At 36.8% G+C, this 21,610-nt stretch overlaps 1 protein-coding gene across 9 annotated transcripts in view; it reads right to left on the bottom strand.

Annotated features, from left to right (window-relative positions):
- Window positions 1-21,167, bottom strand: part of LOC139977071 (uncharacterized) — a 37,745-nt gene extending 16,578 nt beyond the window's left edge. For 8 of the 9 annotated variants that reach the window (XM_071986076.1, XM_071986080.1, XM_071986077.1 and 5 more), the window contains exons 1-17: window positions 21,017-21,167; window positions 10,730-10,794; window positions 10,297-10,371; window positions 9,073-9,351; window positions 8,142-8,399; window positions 6,349-6,471; window positions 5,667-5,685; window positions 5,364-5,434; window positions 4,858-4,876; window positions 4,591-4,664; window positions 4,059-4,226; window positions 3,694-3,804; window positions 3,193-3,365; window positions 2,849-2,968; window positions 2,160-2,274; window positions 1,425-1,518; window positions 769-850 (exon numbers count right to left, since the gene is read on the bottom strand). In XM_071986076.1, coding sequence (XP_071842177.1) covers window positions 769-850; window positions 1,425-1,518; window positions 2,160-2,274; window positions 2,849-2,968; window positions 3,193-3,365; window positions 3,694-3,804; window positions 4,059-4,226; window positions 4,591-4,664; window positions 4,858-4,876; window positions 5,364-5,434; window positions 5,667-5,685; window positions 6,349-6,471; window positions 8,142-8,399; window positions 9,073-9,351; window positions 10,297-10,371; window positions 10,730-10,794; window positions 21,017-21,021 — 1,851 coding nt within the window. In that variant the 5' untranslated portion in view covers window positions 21,022-21,167. The remainder of the gene's footprint in view (window positions 1-768; window positions 851-1,424; window positions 1,519-2,159; window positions 2,275-2,848; window positions 2,969-3,192; window positions 3,366-3,693; window positions 3,805-4,058; window positions 4,227-4,590; window positions 4,665-4,857; window positions 4,877-5,363; window positions 5,435-5,666; window positions 5,686-6,348; window positions 6,472-8,141; window positions 8,400-9,072; window positions 9,352-10,296; window positions 10,372-10,729; window positions 10,795-21,016) is intronic. The other variant, XM_071986085.1, reaches the window with a different exon arrangement.
- Window positions 21,168-21,610: the final 443 nt, after the last annotated feature.

The following is a 21,610-nucleotide window of genomic DNA, read 5'->3' as shown; positions in this document are numbered from 1 at the left end:
TTATTACAGAAACTTCCAAACGTTAAGCTGGTGATATGAGACAGTTGTATAATAACAACTATCGTTTATAAACTATTATTACACACACTGCCTAACGTTAAGCTGGTAATATGACACTGCTATATAATTACAACATTCCATTAAATATTATTATTATCACACTGCCTAACGGCAAGCTGGTAACATGATACTGCTGTATTATTACAACTATCCATCATCGATTATTTATATACACTTCTTAACGTTAAGCTACATATTCAGTTACATCGTTCTTTTTACACGTGACATGGTACATCATGATGGTCAACATAAGAACTTTATTGTGAATAAAAGCCGTTTTACTTCAGTAAATCTGTGGCAGTTTTCTCTGTTAAATCATAAAATTATATGAATTATATTACGCGTTTCCATATTGGTTTAGTTGTCATAATGCTTTAGCTCGGTTGCAATCAATACCATATAAACTAAACCTCACTAAATATTCTCTTCTCGACTTCATTCCCTAACCTTGGATTTCAATTTGAAAGCGGAGATTGAACATGATGCCATTAAGGAATGCTCAATGAAGCAGGATTAGGATAGACTCTATGAACTACTGTTTACACTACAATCAACAGCTTGGTAAAACTCTTAATCTACTCTCAAGTCTCTAATACTCTCTAGGAGAGAAGTTCCTTCATTGTGCATGTGTAACAATGCTAATAATACCACATTCGGACACGTAATGGTGGCTGATAACTGTTCTAAAATGAATATTAAATTACTTACTGCTACGAATGTTCCCCTCAGTTGATGAATCGAAGGTCGAAGAGAACAGTTATGGTTCCAGCAATCGAACAATACTTTATCTCTGCAAATGATTAAGAAATCAGTACTAATAGTGAATCAGCAGATGTAGTGTATTATTGTATATGTTTAAGTGTATAAATGAAACAAGAAGTGTTATACTAACAGACACATTTAGTAAGTTTTACTTTCATAATCATTTTTTCTTGTAAGATTTTCCAATAGAAATTGTGAAGCTATTACTTGGTTAAATACTGGACACTTTCGACGTTTTACATATCAATGAGAATTACATAGCTAAAAGTAAAGTGACAAAGGTAGCACTTACTTGGATGAAAGTACCTTGAAACAAACAAGTCAGCGCTCCTTTAGATACTAAAATGTCCATTCATAGTAACCTATGTAGACTTAAGTATAAATAAGTAGTCCACAATAACTTTATTATATTAACGTTTCAAATCTATCTACAAAACTCGCATACACTGTCTAATTGTTGCACAACCTACAATAATTGTAAAATATTTGTTTTTCAAATAGTAAAAATACAGAACGAATAACAAACCGGCTTCAACTAGTATGGAATGTGTTTACTCGGGCACTTATATAATGAAAGGGACATTTAGGGATTGACATCTTACTTTATCTGCAAGTACCTCTCCGGCCAGGGTACTGATGGTGTGACCGCTTCTTCGCCAAATCTAACTTCTTTGTCCACAGGAAATGGTGGGTTCCCTAACAGATGTGCGAGTGTAGAAACATCGAAACTATTATGTATATCCAACTTGTGAATTGAGATAACCCCAAGGTTTTCACGCTTTTAACACATTTGTACAGCTGAGTGTCTGTCATGAATGTTGTCAAACTCTACTATTTCCTTCTTGCATTCACTTTATTCATGATACTACCAATTGTTAAAGATGCTGTACCTAATTTCAGACAACAAAGTCTTAAATGATGTTCATGTCTCTTTTTCTAGTTAACTAACCTTAAATACATCTAAGAGCAGCATTTTGTGATTTTACAATTTGGTACTGGATTGCAATCAATGGTATGTTATGTACAATATATCTAGGTGTCTCTATAGAGTATTATTATAAGTTGATTTTATATATAGAATATTTAAATGTTTCTTCCTAAAAAATACTGTAATTATTCACGTTACTTAGGATTAACTGAAATTAAAAACTTGAGTTATCTCTGATGTATATTTATTAGTAGTGTACATGTCAATCAAATTGAATGTACTAATAAAATGTGAAATTACTTATTGGTTTTGTAATTGCTGTAGTTTTCTTTTATAGTATGCAACATATTTTGTTATCACACGCTACATTATATGCTACAATTATTTCGTTATTATTAAATTTCTTTACCAGCTGCCATAATCTCCCATATTACTACTGCTGTAGACCACACGTCACTGGATTCTGTATACTGACTCAACAGTAACATTTCAGGTGGAAATTGGTTCAAAGTTACCGTAGAAATCTGTAAAAGAAAAAGTAATTTATGACAAACACAAGTAATTTATTTTGTTAATATATTAATATTTTATTCAGGTTATACTAATCTACAATTGTACACTTTAATAGACTCACAACTGATTTTTGATTTCTTAAATCGAAATGATGATAATTTATATTAGAAAATAATCCAATTGTGCTATGGGATGTTGAAAAGTTGTGATCATGATAAAGCAGTGTTTTGAATTACGAAGAATTTTGAATTGCATTTGTGAAAAACAATTTAGAGTGGTACATGTATGATATTGAAATTTAAAGAGCTTTCTATTAATACAATCATAATGTACTTGTGTTATGAAATCCACAAAAATATACCAAAACTCCAAGAGAACAAGCGATTCAGTTGGATTATTGTTCGTTTTTGCTTTTATTTTTGCATGATCTAAATAAAGTTTTACATCTTAGACTCCATTACCTTTTAAAAAATAAAATTCTAATTATGACGACAGTACAAGTAATGAAGTAAATAAATAACTATAATGATTAAACAGACGAAGAACAAGGTCATAACAGGGTCGATTAATAATTGAGTAATTTACCTGTGCTTTCTTAAGAGCAGCTATTTTTGGTGCATCGCCGGCCAGACAGAAGTCAAATAATTTGACCTGCCCTTCCTTGGTTAGTAAAACCTTTTTGGTTGTTAAGCCAGGGTGAAGGAACTGACAGAATATGAAAACCAATAAGTTAAGCAGTTATTCCATCATTAAGAGACACAATTGTCTCACTTATACCTTTGTGTTTGACTGAAAACTTGTTTGTTTACAGAACTGTTAGATAAGATTAGCAACTTTACCACAAACAGTGATGAGGTTGATCTGATGATATAGGACTAAATAAACAATAATATTTAGCTGATAACTTAGGCAAGTTTTACATTTCTTACCCCGAATGTCTTAAGGATGTCCATTCCTTCCAAAACTCCAGCTACGTGTTTGATGACGTCAGGAACTGACAATGAACTACAACAATAGTAGTCTCCTTTATCTTTAGTATCACGTGACAAGACGCTATGCAGACTTTCACAATTGAGATGCTCACTAATAAGAAACAGTTTACCTAAAACAATAGAAGAAATCAAAGTTAGATTACAACAGATAAATCTCCATCAATATTGAAATTTAATATGATTCTAATCGCAATGAAAACTGGCTAGCTTAATTATCAATTCGAATTATTATCTCTGTTAATGTAATCCCTGATTTAGTCCTGTTCGGACAATATAGAATGATTATTGACTTGATCAGAAGATCTTGTCGGCTACAGATAGTCCATGAGAACTTTATCGTAATAAACTTGGCACTTTTAATGAAAACAATTAGATGCACGTTCCACCTTTTCCCATTAGTACGTTCTTAAAACATGTAAAAGGACAATAACAACTCACTGCTTTGGATAGATATAGCCTCTATCTTTGCTAGATGGTTCGATGCTGGCAATTCGAGACATTTCCTGATGAAAGCCTCCCAATGAATTGCTTTCTTTCTAATGAGCTTTTCTGAAAAAATACAGAAAAAGGTCAGTTATAAATAAAAGCGTGTTAACATTTATTTATCGAAATGTTGCACAAGGTCACTTAATATAAGTTTAATATTTAATTCATATAAAATATGAGAGGAATTACCATTCGAGACACCGAGTTGTCGAATACAACAAAGCGATGAAGACACCTGTAAGTTTTAATTGGCTGCATCAATATATGACTATGAAGCTAACATCAGCCTTGGATTATAGATATTTGTTATCACCAACCTGTCAGTGTTGTTATTACAACACACTTATTGGCCTCCTCAGCCAAATTGACAGATCCCATCCATCGTTTGTAGATTTTTCCCATCTTGATATTCATGATGATGGAAATATCTTTCTCACTCAACATCCGGGGATCTTTTCCTGTAATCACATCTGCTGTATAGTAATCTGCCAATAAATTAAGACTCATAAAGGAAACATACATCACGAATACAGACCGTTACCTATAGTAATTTAGACCAAAGGTGTGTGTTGTAGGTCAGATTTAACAAAGGTAGCTATATAATATGATTATGGTTATTGATTCTCTTTGGGAGGACATTTATGAATTAAAATAACTTATAAAACGTAATTTGTGAGTATATAAATAATTTGAACTTTATCTTCTTATTGTAATGTTTTAACGGCTCTCTATACGTACTCTGTTATACGTACTCTGGGCTATAATTAGGGTGTGTGGTAATGTTGTAGTTTCGTTTATGCCTTCATTGATTCATTTCGTCATAAATAGATTTATTTTGAGTAAACTTACTAGGTTCACTTCCTTCAGAATGGTGCGAGTTCTGTGAGTTGTCCTCGTCAACAGGTATCTCTGGTAATTCTTTCCTTCAACAGAAATAAACGACGAAATGAACTCTGACCTTTCATGATAATGCATACCAAGAGAGTATTAGCAACATTATACACCTTGTCATTACTGATAAGTAAAGTTATCTGCTATTTTCGAAATCAATATAATTAAAGCATTTAAATATACACTCAATTCCAAAGCTAGAGTAAATTGATAATTAAAGCTTACCTTCCTACTTTTTCATTGACTGTAAATGAAGTAAATATTTTGGTAAATTCATTTCTCTATAATTGTTTTCGTTTTTGTTCAAGTATTGCAAGGTAAGAAAAACTTTGATGCAACAGGTATATAACTTCCGTTAAAATGCAATATTTAGTAAACATATCTTTGTTTTAATGCTTGAATATAGTGAGTATAAAGTTCTGCATGTGACTGTAGTACAGCAACATGAAATAATACCAATGAAATACAGAACGTTTTTTGTTGTAATATTCAAAATTGATTTTAGTAAAAAAAATACTGTAATGCCAATCTTATTAATGTGTCTTATTAACGTGTCTTATTAATGTGTCTTATTATTGTGTCATATTAATGTGTCATATATTAAAATGTATTTAGCATGACAATAAGGTACCAGTTCAAAGCACTATTATGTAATTCAATATGGATCCTGTACAGGGTATTATGTGAACACTCTTATTTAAATTATGATTTGAAATCAAAATATCCCTTACTTGATTGATTGATATCTAAGGGTCCTTTATCAAGTACTTTCATTGGATGACTTGAGCTGCTACTCTGGTTTCTAAACCAAAAGGAAAGAAAATTGAAGTAAACAATAAAATTCACATTTGGTGTCATCAATGTAAACAACTCTATTGGCTGTCTTATATACGGTGAAGATATTCGATAATCATAATTGTAGTAAATAATGTCGGGACTGGGTTCAGGAAAGATGAGGGATGGGGGAGAGGGTTGGTGTGAGTGGAGCTGTTCACATGTCACAATCAGTACAATATGCTATGCTCCAAACTCACCCTCGTCGGTTTCTTGACACTGTAAGCGAAGAGAGAAAGAATACATCATATTATTTAAATCTTTCTAAAGTGACCATCGATTTTATAAAAAACTCGATAAGATAACAACACGATGTCTAAATCTCAAATGATCATTTCCCTCAAAATGTTTGTTAACTAGATGTAGAAATCTGGTCTACAATGATGTTTCCTTGGCTGATTCTTTTGCATAATTAAGCAATTTACTGCACGCGTAATATACAATGATTTAACAGCACCCTCTACTTCGCTTAAGCCCCCCCACCCTCCCCACCATGTCATTCGCCTTCTTTATCTAATGTATGAAATAATATATAAATCCAATGTCAGAATCGTAAATTGTCGAGGTCATTGAACAAACTTACTATATGATATCTAAATCATAGGACTGTGAAATGGTAACACTTTCGTTCTGCCTCATGCATGAACTTTCATTTTACTACACTGTGCTCATTATTTATAGAAGATACCAATGAAAAAAATAACCAATGTTATCCAAACCTGACTTTCTATGTCCACCTCGGGATTATGTTTGTTAACATTTGTTCATATATCTTTAAATTTGGTAAACTAATAGAAACCTGACTTTTTCTTTTTTCAAACAAAGAAACGTTAAATTTCAATAATATTGAAGTTCAACTGTTTGTACAATGCGTATACCTACATCTAAATTTCCTGACTTTGAAACAAGCACAAACTAACAGGCAACTGGAAATGCACCCGACAACACCAGCCACAATCACCCAAATGTTTTCTAAAGCGCTTTCTCCTTTTGTTTGTACAGTTGCTGTAAGAAACAAGCAAAGAGAGTGTTCGTCTTTGAGGTGCGAGGAATCAGACTTCCGTCCATGACAACATAATATGAACGTGGTGATGACTTGTTGATTACATGTAAATGTTACCCATTAACACACGTAAGCTTCTGTACTTAAAACCTGAATTGTTCAGACTATGTTATCATATGATGTACGAACATCAACTAGCTATTACCTGCGTGAAAATGAACTTTTGTATGAACGAGCCGAAACAAACTGGAACTCCCACACCTACTATGTCTGTTGTTACAACCTGTTCACTAATTTGAATATAATCATTCCCGCCTCCCCTCCCTCAGGTGGTGGGTAATACCACCATTAATTTCTTTAAATATCACTACATGTGCTATGCATGTCAAAACAAGGGACTATAATACGTAAACAGTTGTCGAATAAACCTTCATCGGCTGTGTCGAATACATCAACATTATCTCTAACGAATAGTAATTCGGTCATTTTAAGCGGAAGTAAGTCTTAGTCGTTATTATTATTATTATTGTTGTTATTATTAGATTATTCACGGTTATTATTAGATTATTATTTAATTTTTCACGTCTTCCTTAAAATGACGAGTAAACTCCGCTTATTCTTACTATCAAGTTTAAGAATTCTTCTTTGAAACGGGAGATTATTTAATGCAAAATTCGTTTTGCTTCCTAAGCTTTCCGCGAACAAAAAAAAATACGCTGGAAGCAGAAAACTAAAATAAATCTCATAATTGCTCAAATTAAGTCAATGTTAGGGAAAGATTATCGGGCAACATAATCCTTAGAAATTAATAATTTTAGTTCAGCCATTGCAAGGAACGAACTTGTATCAACAAGTTTTACAATGTATAATTATTATTCTCTCTAGGGCAAGATGGGTGGGAAAGAATACACAATACTTTCTAAATTTAGAAAGCCGTAAAAAATCAACTACATTCATTCCAATTCTATTTCTAATGGTAAAAGCTCAAAGCTCTGGAACAACCGATCTGCTGGTTGGATAATTAGTACTATAAAGTCAGTCTATTCTCTCCATGCATGAACAGTCACGTAGTGTTATCACCCTCATTCCTCAGACAGGGGAGGATCGTACTCTGCGTTCATAATTTTTGGCAGTTTATAATTTTTGGCAGTTTAGGATCTTATAAAAGTCGAGCCTTTTTTTAATATATGTGGTCCTTTTCTTTTTAACAATGTGAAGCCAGTTTTCATTCTTACTGCGTAACGAGCTTTCTATATAACTTTTTTGATTGGCTTTGTCTAGTAGACGGTCTACTTGACTATCTGCAAATTGGTACTCGCCATTTCATGGTCTACCATATTAGCAAAGAGTTTTTTATCACATTTACTTATTGTTCTCACTTATACGCTTTGTCCACCACATAATGGCATAACAATGAACAAGGGAAGGTAGAACAAGGTTTAGCAGCAATCCAAAGTTACATGCACTATTAACCAAGCAATTTTTACGCAAACTGATTTAGTGTAGCGATATAATACAATTTGCATCTTATTTTTGTTATTACTATCTAAACGTAGTTTCATTCTAGATTTGAACATCATTACATTTACTTAATAGGTAATCAAGATTGTTTTGCTACATTATTACTATGTACTTCCTCGTTAGCATAAAACGTTAATAGGTATTACCGTACCTGTTTTTTCACCTAGGTTTTTCGAAACTGATACACTTCCGTGTTCGCACGTGACTGTTGTATTGGGAATGCCCCGTGGAAAAATTAAAACAGATGCATTAACAGAGCCTTCTGAAGTATTATATATAATTTCATAACTGTCGTTAATAACAATTTCTCCATCGATTCTCCATACAAACGGCTCTGTTGGCTGCTGGTCCCCGAAACAGATGATATAATAATACCAGTCAACTTCAAGATATAGCTTTGAGATGGGCACTGGAAATGAAAACAAGACAGTAAAGAACATGCAATGCTCAGTTATTGCATACCTTACAGGATAGTAGAAAACCATGTAATGCTCAGTTATTGCATACCTTACAGGATAATAAAGAGCATGTAATGATCAGTTATTGCATACCTTACAGGATAGTAAAGAGCATGTAATGATCAGTTATTGCATACCTTACAGGATAGTAAAGAACATGTAATGCTCAGTTATTGCATACCTTACAGGATAGTAAAGAACATGTAATGATCAGTTATTGCATACCTTACAGGATAGTAAAGAGCATGTAATGATCAGTTATTGCATACCTTACAGGATAGTAAAGGACATGTAATGCTCAGTTATTGCATACCTTACTGGACAGTTAAGAACATGTAATGCTCAGTTACTGCATACCTTACAGGATAATAAAGAACATGTAATGATCAGTTATTGCATACCTTACAGGGTATTAAAGGACATGTAATGCTCAATTATTGCATACCGTTGTCATATGACATCACGTTCCCATATTGAGATTGTAAACGCATGATTTTTATGCAATACTGTAGAATCACTAATACTATTTTACTTATAACGAATCTGGAGATTCATAATGATACCAGAGATGATGATTTTGAGATTTGGAAGATGCATAACAAGTAGACATATTCACAAACTTACCTCTAACATCGATGTAATAGGTTGAAATAGTTTTATTTCCGAGAGCACACATATATTCCCCTGTATTATTTGTAGTACTGTTGATGATGTGCAGTCGTGTATATTCTTCATCCAGTGTCACATTCAAGTTATGTTCAGTACCGGTAGCATGTCGTCCATAGTAAACTATCTTGTTGTTGAACCACCATAAGGACGTGTTAGTGTTGTTAATGCAACACGTTAAGTTAGTTGAAGTGCCAGAAAGAATGGATTGGTGGGATCCATTCTTATTTATCATACCTTGTATAAAAGAAGAGCAATTGGTCATATACTGTGCTGGATCATTGGGCCAGCATCATCAATCTAGCTCTAGCCTCCCATCAGCTAACAAATTACAAAAGTAAGAGGTAGGGGAAGGAGGGGGGGGGGGTTGTAGTAACCTACGACACGCATTAAACCTTTTAATCTTTCAAATCTTTTAATAAACGATTTCTCCCTCCTCATATCACTTTCCTCATTATACTGCACCCTTACCATTTGATAGCTCCCTGCTGCACTGGGTGTCCCCCTCCTCTGTCAGCAATTTTGACAATCGAGATATTTAATAAAGCAAACTGGTGCAACTTGGAGATGATTCTTTTTGCTCTTTTGCCTCACATGAATCACACAAAATTTTCACATTTAAGGTGTGGAAAAGAAAATATCCAACTTCCATCTGAAGATATTTGTAATAATTCGCGTTAATTCCGTTAACAGTCTCCAAATACGGCTTACCAAAGGGCAGTGATAGGACCAACTCTAGCGAGCTACATAAGGCACAGTCATGGCGACATATCCACGTACATTACAGTATTCACATCTGTGTAGCTTTCTAGCGATATCAACTTTATTAGGGTCTATCTATAACATGGTACAGATGATGACATGGGTCATTCCTAGTAAAATGTGCATCACTATTCCACCGATCTTGTAATGTTGTTCAAAAATTAAAACGCATCTTTAATTATCACTAATTAATCATAATTTTTCATGTGGAGAAATTTACTTTCTGGCACACTCAAATCCATAACATTGGAGATGGCGGGGGGTTGATTACATCGATCATCGCCCTAGTGTAATGTTGAGGATACATCCACCCCACCCCGGCAAACCAAGCATCTTTTTAGTCCTTATTAAAATCAATCTAGAACACATTCTTTGATCTACTGGCACACACAATCAAATGGAATCGATTTGATAAATTACATGTATCATGCGGCTGATTCGCCTGGCTTTCTTGAGTGATCGAAACCTTGTTCGTTGGTGAGGCTGGCGACAACTCTGTAACGAATAGTAAGAAACAGCAATAACACAGCTATAAACATTACAAACACACACTTCCTTATCTGTAGTAAGTCAAAGTACAATCAGATTGTGTTGTGACATGTTAAGAGACACACATACATTATTTCAACGTAAGCGTTGCATAAGAATCAAATACTTTCAAGTACACAACAAAGACAGGAATCTTCGACAATATACATTATTAAGACCATATTACCATAATAAAATTCTACATAAATTAATTGTAATAATTCACAACATCATCCTCCCAGAAATTTAACAAACGGAAGATGTTTGTGAAAATAAGACCCCTGTGGCTGTTACTCTTCTCTCGTTCAACTTGGAAGCTACGCACCTGCTGCTGTAAGTGGCATCCATGTTACGGCATAGAGAAACACCGTTACAGTGTTGACGTGGCGGCTAGAAAACAACAATACACAAAAAGACTGTTACACGATTTCATATCAGATGTCATGTCCGCCTATCAACGAGCTACCGACGCGCATAAGTGGTAATAACTGCAGCAAAAAGATATTTGATATATTATATCTAACCATTTGCACAGATTTCAGAAAAGTAGATCTTAATATTGTTTAAACATTAACATTATTATATCTACATTCACAAGATCGTGTTATTCGCATATAAAAGTATTAAGAAATGCTCAGATATAAAACATAACTAATATCCATCAATTACGAAGTCCATCAGTTTGAAGGTTGTTTAAAACTTGTGAATCATTCCTTCTTTTTGCACAAATCTGGTCAAATTTAACCTTTTTTGACGTTTGGGATGGGCTGGGGGGGGGGGGGGGCTTTTTAAAATCAACACTTTCTTCAATTCCGGACGTGGAAATTGACCGCGAACTGTCAAATAATTAAGTCTATGTTTTATATTCTCCTTAGTCCGTCGAAAGACCCTTTCCGCTAAAGTTATATAGAAAGTTGAAATTCTGTTGAACCACCGAAATTATTCAACAGTTTATTTCGAACTTTCGTTAATGTTAGATGCTAAACTAAACTTTGAAATAAAATGACAAAAGTCGACATTTTCCGATAAAAGTAGACAATTTCAGTACAACCGGTTGAAATTTAGAAGAAAATGGCATTTTTCAGTAAAGGATAAAACTACTTCTTCATGTCAGATGGAGATCTTCTAGCTGTTGCAATATAACATACCGTAGGACTTGTTATCAGCAAGATATGTGTAAGAGTGCTATAATCTGCACCAGGGGTTTCTTGGACAAATACGTGACAATTCATGACACGTTCTGTCATGACATTATTGACGAAATAATATTGAAGAAATCTTTCAGACTTAAAAAGTCTTTCTGGATTTTCAAAGTTTGGTCAAAAAATACTTATGGCTTGTGAGTGGCTGGAGGTTGTGTCCTATAAGGCTATCAAATAAAACCCTAATCTATTTAGCTTACAAATACAAATTGACTGACTGACGTTGTAAAAGATCTTCGGCTTGGCTTGATACATATCTTCCAGCTCACACGTACATGCACTAGTAACACACTCCACTTGTTCTTTCATTTCAACATGCATATTGCAGATACATATCTTCCACCTCACACTTACATGCACTAGTAACACACTCCACTTGTTCTTTCATTTCAACATGCATATTGCAGATACATATCTTCCACCTCACACTTACATGCACTAGAAACACACTCCACTTGTTCTTTCATTTCAACATGCATATTGCAGATACATATCTTCCACCTCACACTTACATGCACTAGTAACACACTCCACTTGCTCTTTCATTTCAACATGCATATTGCAGATATATATCTTCCAGCTCACACTTACATGCACTAGAAACACACTCCACTTGTTCTTTCATTTCAACATGCATATTGCAGCCCATAGTTTGGAAGGTGAAATCATACGTCATAACTTCTATTCTAGGGAATTGTCATCATTTTGAAAGGTAATGGTGTGGCGTAATGGTTACAGTGTCCGCCCGCAGTTATAAGGTTCCTGGGTTAAATCCTCGTCAAAACAAATTCTCTACACCTATTCAAAATTGCTGCTTTGCAGTGTTGCTGAGAAGAGTTGTGTTTCTGTTCTTTCGATAGTTTCAAAACAACTTCGTTCAAAATATCTGCGCTGCAATGATGATGATTCATAGTGGGTGCCTTCACCTCCCTCAGAACTTGAGAGAGTGGTCTGGTGCGGAGGTACAATCCTGTCCGTCGGATGGGGACGTTAAATGGGCGCTTCTATGGGCAGTAATGGTTGCAACAATTACACGCCCAAGTAAGCTTTACAACTTTTCAACATGGTGCTTTGAAGAAGAACACATTTCATTTTTCAATCAGAATAACTTGCTATTTTCACACTGAGTTTTCTATGATTAATGTTTGTACTCATCCGTGTTTTCCTCAAATATACTAGATAGTCATGCTTAATGGTCTTCCATCCTCACATTTCAACAGCATTTTAACTGCCAGTGTAAAGGAATTTACGCATCCTGAGATTTTCAATGCTATAGGAAGGAGGTTCAAAGTCTCAGGACATACTTTGGTAAACCTCTAGCAATTGTTAGCATGCCAATACTGATGATCTTTGACAATACAAAAGGAACGTCAAGTGTTAGGTTATATTAAGACATAAGAGTAATATTCCGTTTACCATTTTGTGGTGGATGTGCAATTTCTTTCATATGTGGGCACTAATATAGTTAATATGTATAGTCTGTTGTGAATGCAGAAAATAAACTTATCCTTCATATTTACTACCATTAATGGAGGAGTAAAACGGTTGTTCTGCGACTGTCGATCATCATTAGGTTAAGTAATGAGGCAGGGTGGGGGAAGGAATGCGTTGGGGTATTTTGCTAAATGACATTCCGATGCTGTCTGTAGTTAATAGGTCTATTACAACAAACTTTCTTCTTAATTTGGCGATCCAATTTTCCTACTTTATCCCACTGACTAGTACCACTACGGCATGTTTTCCACAACACTGAATTGTGTTTTGTAAATAGCATATAGTCTGTACTTGCATACTGCTTTAAAAGCGACATTATCGTGTTCAGATTTCGAATTGTCAAAATATCCTAAGCCAGAAATCAAGAGCGACACTAAATACATTTCTGCACACTTTGCCTCCGCCACCCCCTTAGTTCCGCCCCTCCCTCACGCACTGGCACACAAAATATTACAAAAACAGAAAAAACTGTAGTTGAGTACATTACCTAACTATGTATGTTTAGTAAACTCTTCAATATTGTTCTAGACTAAGATCACCATATAAGCAACTTCCCTTTTACCAAGATTTCTCAGAGAGGAGGGTATACCAATATCCTTAGCCCCTCCCTCCGATATCATAACATATTAACTCTCTCTCCCACTCCCTAGTACAAAACTTGTTGGTGTGTCTCCTACAGCAAGTCTAAAATGGTCAAGTACAAGTGCGTCATTACCACTACCATGAATCCCTGCCACACCTTGGCGCTAATATGTTCATTATGTTGATATCCTACAAGTAACCGCCCGTACTGCGAGTGGTAAGACGAGGCCTTTTGGTTGCTCAGGTGAACACAATTGTAAGATAATACCATGAAGACTTGAACATTGAATCATGTATAAATAAAAGGCTATAGTGTATACAATGTAAGGCTAGTATCTGCAATGACAGGCTAGTATCTACTAGCACGGCTAGTGTCTACTAGGAAGGTTAGTGTCTGCTAGGAAGGTTATGTGTCTGCTGGGAAGGTCAGTGTCTGCTATGAAGGTTATGTGTCTGCTATGAAGGTTAGTGTCTGCTATGAAGGTTAGTGTCTACAGTTGAAGGCTATAGAGTCAACTGTGAAGGCAAGTGTCTGCTATGAAGGTTAGTGTCTACAGTTGAAGGCTATAGAGTCTACTATGAAGGCAAGTGTCTGCTATGAAAGTCAGTGTCTACAGTTGAAGGTTATAGAGTCTACTACGAAGGCAAGTGTCTGCTATGAAGGTTAGTGTCTACAGTTGAAGGTTATAGAGTCTACTATGAAGGCAAGTGTCTGCTATGAAAGTTAGTGTCTATAGTTGAAGGCTATAGAGTCTACTATGAAGGCAAGTGTCTGCTATGAAAGTTAGTGTCTACAGTTGAAGGCTATAGAGTCAACTATGAAGGCAAGTGTCTGCTGTGAAGGTTAGTATCTACAGTTGAAGGCTATAGAGTCTACTATGAAGGCAAGTGTCTGCTAGGAAGGTAATGTGTCTGCTATGAAGGTTAGTGTCTGCTATGAAGGCTAGTGTCTACAGTTGAAAGCTATAGAGTCAACTATGAAGGCAAGTGTCTGCTATGAAGGTTAGTGTCTACAGTTGAAGGCTATAGAGTCTACTATGAAGGCAAGTGTCAGCTATGAAGATCAGTGTCTACAGTTGAAGGTTATAGAGTCTACTACGAAGGCAAGTGTCTGCTATGAAGGTTAGTGTCTACAGTTGAGGCTATAGAGTCTACTATGAAGGCAAGTGTCTGATATGAAGGTTAGTGTCTACAGTTGAAGGCTATAGAGTCAACTATGAAGGCTAGTGTCTGCTAGGAAGGCTAGTGTCTACTAGAACGACTAGTGTCTGCTATATAGGAAGGTTAGTGTCTGCTATGCAGTTTAGTGCCTACAGTTGAAGGCTATGTGAGTCTACTTTGAAGGCTTCTGTCTACTATAAAAGCTATTGTCTACTAGGAACGGCTAGTGTCTGCTAGGAAGGCTAGGGTCTACAGTTGAAGGCTATAGAGTCTACTATGAAGGCAAGTGTCTGCTATGAAGGTTTGTGTCTACAGTTGAAAGCTATAGAGTCTACTTTGAAGGCTACTGTCTACTATAAAAGCTATTGTCTACTAGGAAGGTTATGTGTCTGCTATGAAGGTAATGTGTCTGCTATGAAGGTTAGTGTCTACAGTTGAAGGCTATAGAGTCAACTATGAAGGCAAGTGTCTGCTATGAAGGTTAGTGTCTACAGTTGAAGGCTATAGAGTCTACTATGAAGGCAAGTGTCTGCTATGAAGGTCAGTGTCTACAGTTGAAGGTTATAGAGTCTACTACGAAGGCAAGTGTCTGCTATGAAGGTTAGTGTCTACAGTTGAGGCTATAGAGTCTACTATGAAGGCAAGTGTCTGATATGAAGGTTAGTGTCTGCTAGGAAGGCTATAATGTCTACTATGAAGGCTAGTGTCTGCTAGGAAGGCTAGTGTCTACTAGAACGACTAGTGTCTGCTATATAGGAAGGTTAGTGTCTGCTATGCAATTTAGTGCCTACAGTTGAAGGCTATGTGAGTCTATTTTGAAGGCTTCTGTCTACTATAAAAGCTATTGTCTACTAGGAACGACTAGTGTCTGCTAGGAAGGCTAGGGTCTACAGTTGAAGGCTATAGAGTCTACTATGAAGGCTAGTGTCTGCTAGGAAGGTTAGTGTCTACTAGAACGACTAGTGTCTGCTATATAGGAAGGTTAGTGTCTGCTATGCAGTTTAGTGCCTACAGTTGAAGGCTATGTGAGTCTATTTTGAAGGCTTCTGTCTACTATAAAAGCTATTGTCTACTAGGAACGACTAGTGTCTGCTAGGAAGGTTAGTGTCTACAGTTGAAGGCTATAGAGTCTACTATGAAGGCAATTGTCTGGTATGAAGGTTAGTGTCTACAGTTAAAGGCTATAGAGTCTACTTTGAAGGCTACTGTCTACTATAAAAGCTATTGTCTACTAGGAACGGCTAGTGTCTGCTAGGAAGGTAATTTGTCTGCTATGAAGGTTAGTGTCTGCTATGAAGGTTAGTGTCTGCTATGAAGGCTAGTGTCTACAGTTGAAAGCTATAGAGTCAACTATGAAGGCAAGTGTCTGCTATGAAGGTTAGTGTCTACAGTTGAAGGCTATAGAGTCTACTATGAAGGCAAGTGTCAGCTATGAAGATCAGTGTCTACAGTTGAAGGTTATAGAGTCTACTACGAAGGCAAGTGTCTGCTATGAAGGTTAGTGTCTACAGTTGAGGCTATAGAGGCTACTATGAAGGCAAGTGTCTGATATGAAGGTTAGTGTCTACAGTTGTAGGCTATAGAGTCAACTATGAAGGCTAGTGTCTGCTAGGAAGGCTAGTGTCTACTAGAACGACTAGTGTCTGCTATATAGGAAGGTTAGTGTCTGCTATGCAGTTTAGTGCCTACAGTTGAAGGCTATGTGAGTCTACTTTGAAGGCTTCTGTCTACTATAAAAGCTATTGTCTACTAGGAACGGCTAGTGTCTGCTAGGAAGGCTAGGGTCTACAGTTGAAGGCTATAGAGTCTACTATGAAGGCAAGTGTCTGCTATGAAGGTTAGTGTCTACAGTTGAAGGCTATATGAGTCTACTTTGAAGGCTACTGTCTACTATAAAAGCTATTGTCTACTAGGAAGGTTATGTGTCTGCTATGAAGGTTAGTGTCTGCTATGAAGGTTAGTGTCTACAGTTGAAGGCTATATTCAACTATGAAGGCAAGTGTCTGCTATGAAGGTCAGTGTCTACAGTTGAAGGTTATAGAGTCTACTACGAAGGCAAGTGTTTGCTATGAAGGTTAGTGTCTACAGTTGAGGCTATAGAGTCTACTATGAAGGCAAGTGTCTGCTATGAAGGTTAGTGTCTACAGTCGAAGGCTATAGAGTCTACTATGAAGGCAAGTGTCTGCTAGGAAGGCTAGTGTCTACTAGAACGACTAGTGTCTGCTATATAGGAAGGTTAGTGTCTGCTATGCAGTTTAGTGCCTACAGTTGAAGGCTATGTGAGTCTACAGTTGAAGGCTTCTGTCTACTATAAAAGCTATTGTCTACTAGGAACGGCTAGTGTCTGCTAGGAAGGCTAGGGTCTACAGTTGAAGGCTATAGAGTCTACTATGAAGGCAAGTGTCTGCTATGAAGGTTAGTGTCTACAGTTGAAAGCTATAGAGTCTACTTTGAAGGCTACTGTCTACTATAAAAGCTATTGTCTACTAGGAAGGTTATGTGTCTGCTATGAAGGTTAGTGTCTGCTATGAAGGTTAGTGTCTACAGTTGAAGGCTATAGAGTCAACTATGAAGGCAAGTGTCTGCTATGAAGGTCAGTGTCTACAGTTGAAGGTTATAGAGTCTACTACGAAGGCAAGTGTTTGCTATGAAGGTTAGTGTCTACAGTTGAGGCTATAGAGTCTACTATGAAGGCAAGTGTCTGCTATGAAGGTTAGTGTCTACAGTCGAAGGCTATAGAGTCTACTATGAAGGCAAGTGTCTGCTAGGAAGGCTAGTGTCTACTAGAACGACTAGTGTCTGCTATATAGGAAGGTTAGTGTCTGCTATGCAGTTTAGTGCCTACAGTTGAAGGCTATGTGAGTCTACTTTGAAGGCTTCTGTCTACTATAAAAGCTATTGTCTACTAGGAACGGCTAGTGTCTGCTAGGAAGGCTAGGGTCTACAGTTGAAGGCTATAGAGTCTACTATGAAGGCAAGTGTCTGCTATGAAGGTTAGTGTCTACAGTTGAAAGCTATAGAGTCTACTTTGAAGGCTACTGTCTACTATAAAAGCTATTGTCTACTAGGAAGGTTATGTGTCTGCTATGAAGGTTAGTGTCTGCTATGAAGGTTAGTGTCTACAGTTGAAGGCTATAGAGTCAACTATGAAGGCAAGTGTCTGCTATGAAGGTCAGTGTCTACAGTTGAAGGCTATAGAGTCTACTACGAAGGCAAGTGTCTGCTATGAAGGTCAGTGTCTACAGTTGAAGGTTATAGAGTCTACTACGAAGGCAAGTGTCTGCTATGAAGGTTAGTGTCTACAGTTGAGGCTATAGAGTCTACTATGAAGGCAAGTGTCTGATATGAAGGTTAGTGTCTGCTAGGAAGGCTATAATGTCTACTATGAAGGCTAGTGTCTGCTAGGAAGGCTAGTGTCTACTAGAACGACTAGTGTCTGCTATATAGGAAGGTTAGTGTCTGCTATGCAATTTAGTGCCTACAGTTGAAGGCTATGTGAGTCTATTTTGAAGGCTTCTGTCTACTATAAAAGCTATTGTCTACTAGGAACGACTAGTGTCTGCTAGGAAGGCTAGGGTCTACAGTTGAAGGCTATAGAGTCAACTATGAAGGCTAGTGTCTGCTAGGAAGGTTAGTGTCTACTAGAACGACTAGTGTCTGCTATATAGGAAGGTTAGTGTCTGCTATGCAGTATAGTGCCTACAGTTGAAGGCTATGTGAGTCTATTTTGAAGGCTTCTGTCTACTATAAAAGCTATTGTCTACTAGGAACGACTAGTGTCTGCTAGGAAGGTTAGTGTCTACAGTTGAAGGCTATAGAGTCTACTATGAAGGCAATTGTCTGGTATGAAGGTTAGTGTCTACAGTTAAAGGCTATAGAGTCTACTTTGAAGGCTACTGTCTACTATAAAAGCTATTGTCTACTAGGAACGGCTAGTGTCTGCTAGGAAGGTAATTTGTCTGCTATGAAGGTTAGTGTCTGCTATGAAGGTTAGTGTCTGCTATGAAGGCTAGTGTCTACAGTTGAAAGCTATAGAGTCAACTATGAAGGCAAGTGTCTGCTGGGAAGGTTAGTGTCTACAGTTGAAGGCTATAGAGTCTACTATGAAGGCAAGTGTCAGCTATGAAGATCAGTGTCTACAGTTGAAGGTTATAGAGTCTACTACGAAGGCAAGTGTCTGCTATGAAGGTTAGTGTCTACAGTTGAGGCTATAGAGGCTACCATGAAGGCAAGTGTCTGATATGAAGGTTAGTGTCTACAGTTGTAGGCTATAGAGTCAACTATGAAGGCTAGTGTCTGCTAGGAAGGCTAGTGTCTACTAGAACGACTAGTGTCTGCTATATAGGAAGGTTAGTGTCTGCTATGCAGTTTAGTGCCTACAGTTGAAGGCTATGTGAGTCTACTTTGAAGGCTTCTGTCTACTATAAAAGCTATTGTCTACTAGGAACGGCTAGTGTCTGCTAGGAAGGCTAGGGTCTACAGTTGAAGGCTATAGAGTCTACTATGAAGGCAAGTGTCTGCTATGAAGGTTAGTGTCTACAGTTGAAGGCTATATGAGTCTACTTTGAAGGCTACTGTCTACTATAAAAGCTATTGTCTACTAGGAAGGTTATGTGTCTGCTATGAAGGTTAGTGTCTGCTATGAAGGTTAGTGTCTACAGTTGAAGGCTATAGAGTCAACTATGATGGCAAGTGTCTGCTATGAAGGTCAGTGTCTACAGTTGAAGGTTATAGAGTCTACTACGAAGGCAAGTGTCTGCTATGAAGGTTAGTGTCTACAGTTGAGGCTATAGAGTCTACTATGAAGGCAAGTGTCTGCTATGAAGGTTAGTGTCTACAGTCGAAGGCTATAGAGTCTACTATGAAGGCAAGTGTCTGCTAGGAAGGCTAGTGTCTACTAGAACGACTAGTGTCTGCTATATAGGAAGGTTAGTGTCTGCTATGCAGTTTAGTGCCTACAGTTGAAGGCTATGTGAGTCTACTTTGAAGGCTTCTGTCTACTATAAAAGCTATTGTCTACTAGGAACGACTAGTGTCTGCTAGGAAGGCTAGTGTCTACAGTTGAAGGCTATAGAGTCTACTTTGAAGGCTACTGTCTACTATAAAAGCTATTGTCTACTAGGAACGGCTAGTGTCTGCTAGGAAGGTAATGTGTCTGCTTTGAAGGTGAATGTCTGCTATGAAGGCTAGTGTCTACAGTTGAAAGCTATAGAGTCTACTATGAAGGCAAGTGTCAGCTATGAAGATCAGTGTCTACAGTTGAAGGTTATAGAGTCTACTACGAAGGCAAGTGTCTGCTATGAAGGTTAGTGTCTACAGTTGAGGCTATAGAGTCTACTATGAAGGCAAGTGTCTGATATGAAGGTTAGTGTCTACAGTTGAAGGCTATAGAGTCTACTATGAAGGCTAGTGTCTGCTAGGAACGGCTAGTGTCTACTAGAACGACTAGTGTCTGCTATATAGGAAGGTTAGTGTCTGCTATGCAGTTTAGTGCCTACAGTTGAAGGCTATATGAGTCTACTAGGAAGGTTAGTGTCTGCTAGGAAGGTTATGTGTCTGCTGGGAAGGTTAGTGTCTGCTATGAAGGTTAGTGTCTACAGTTGAAGGCTATAGAGTCTACTATGAAGGCAAGTGTCTGCTATGAAGGTTAGTGTCTACAGTTGAAGGCTATAGAGTCTACTATGAAGGCTAGTGTCTGCTAGGAACGGCTAGTGTCTACTAGAACGACTAGTGTCTGCTATATAGGAAGGTTAGTGTCTGCTATGCAGTTTAGTGCCTTGAAGGCTATATGAGTCTACTTTGAAGGCTACTGTCTACTATAAAAGCTATTGTCTACTAGGAACGGCTAATGTCTGCTAGGAAGGCTATAGTGTCTACAGTTGAAGGTTATAGAGTCTACTATGAAAGCTAGTGTCTACTATCAAATCTAGAGTCTACTATATGAAGGATAGATTTGATATTTGTTTAGAGAAGCAAAGAGTGTAATCATCCGTTGTTTTCAACTAAGTATAATAACTATATAAAACGTCTCTGTTCAAGTTGAAGGCGTTTTCAGTGATCATAGAAACGCAACCTGTATCCCTTATACCCTGAAACTCAGTCAAAAATGTCAGATTTTAAATTATGGAATTTTGGAAACAAATAGCAAAACGCTAAATTGAAAGATTACTTACATCATCTCCGTTTTAAGTGATTTAGTATAACTTGATCCTGGATTACTCACAACACGGTGAGCTGTTGAATCTGCAGTGTTTGTTACAAAAAAATGGCATGTGTGACGTAAACATACGAGGAAATACGATTAGGTGAAAGTTAGCCCCTTACACACTTTTAACTATTAACTACAATACAATACAGTACAATAGTTCTACCTGAAACAGAAAGAGGAAGAGGGCAGCTAATGTATTAAAGCTCAATATACATAGTAGTATTACAGCATGCTAGAATATGAAATATAACTTCCTGGTGACTTAACCTTCAATTAAACATATATATGGTCAATTCCATGGTGACTCGCGTGACATTTTTACTCAAATTCCTCTCTGTTTGATATCATTTAACAAATAAAGAAATTACCTGGGAGAAAAGCATTAATGTAGCAGTGAATGTACGCCTTAATGCTTACAACAGTAGAGAAAAAAATATTTATACCTCAAGTATTTGGGGTGAAATTGGCGAAAAACTAAACGTGACTCGCGTGACAGTTACTATTAGCAAAAATCAGAATGCACACACAAATGTTCGATTTCTTATGTCTTATTAAAATT

Source organism: Apostichopus japonicus, chromosome 12 (genome assembly GCF_037975245.1).
Source record: "Apostichopus japonicus isolate 1M-3 chromosome 12, ASM3797524v1, whole genome shotgun sequence".
Taxonomy (NCBI): Eukaryota; Metazoa; Echinodermata; class Holothuroidea; order Aspidochirotida; family Stichopodidae; genus Apostichopus; species Apostichopus japonicus.
This window is presented reverse-complemented; position numbering and strand designations above follow the sequence as displayed.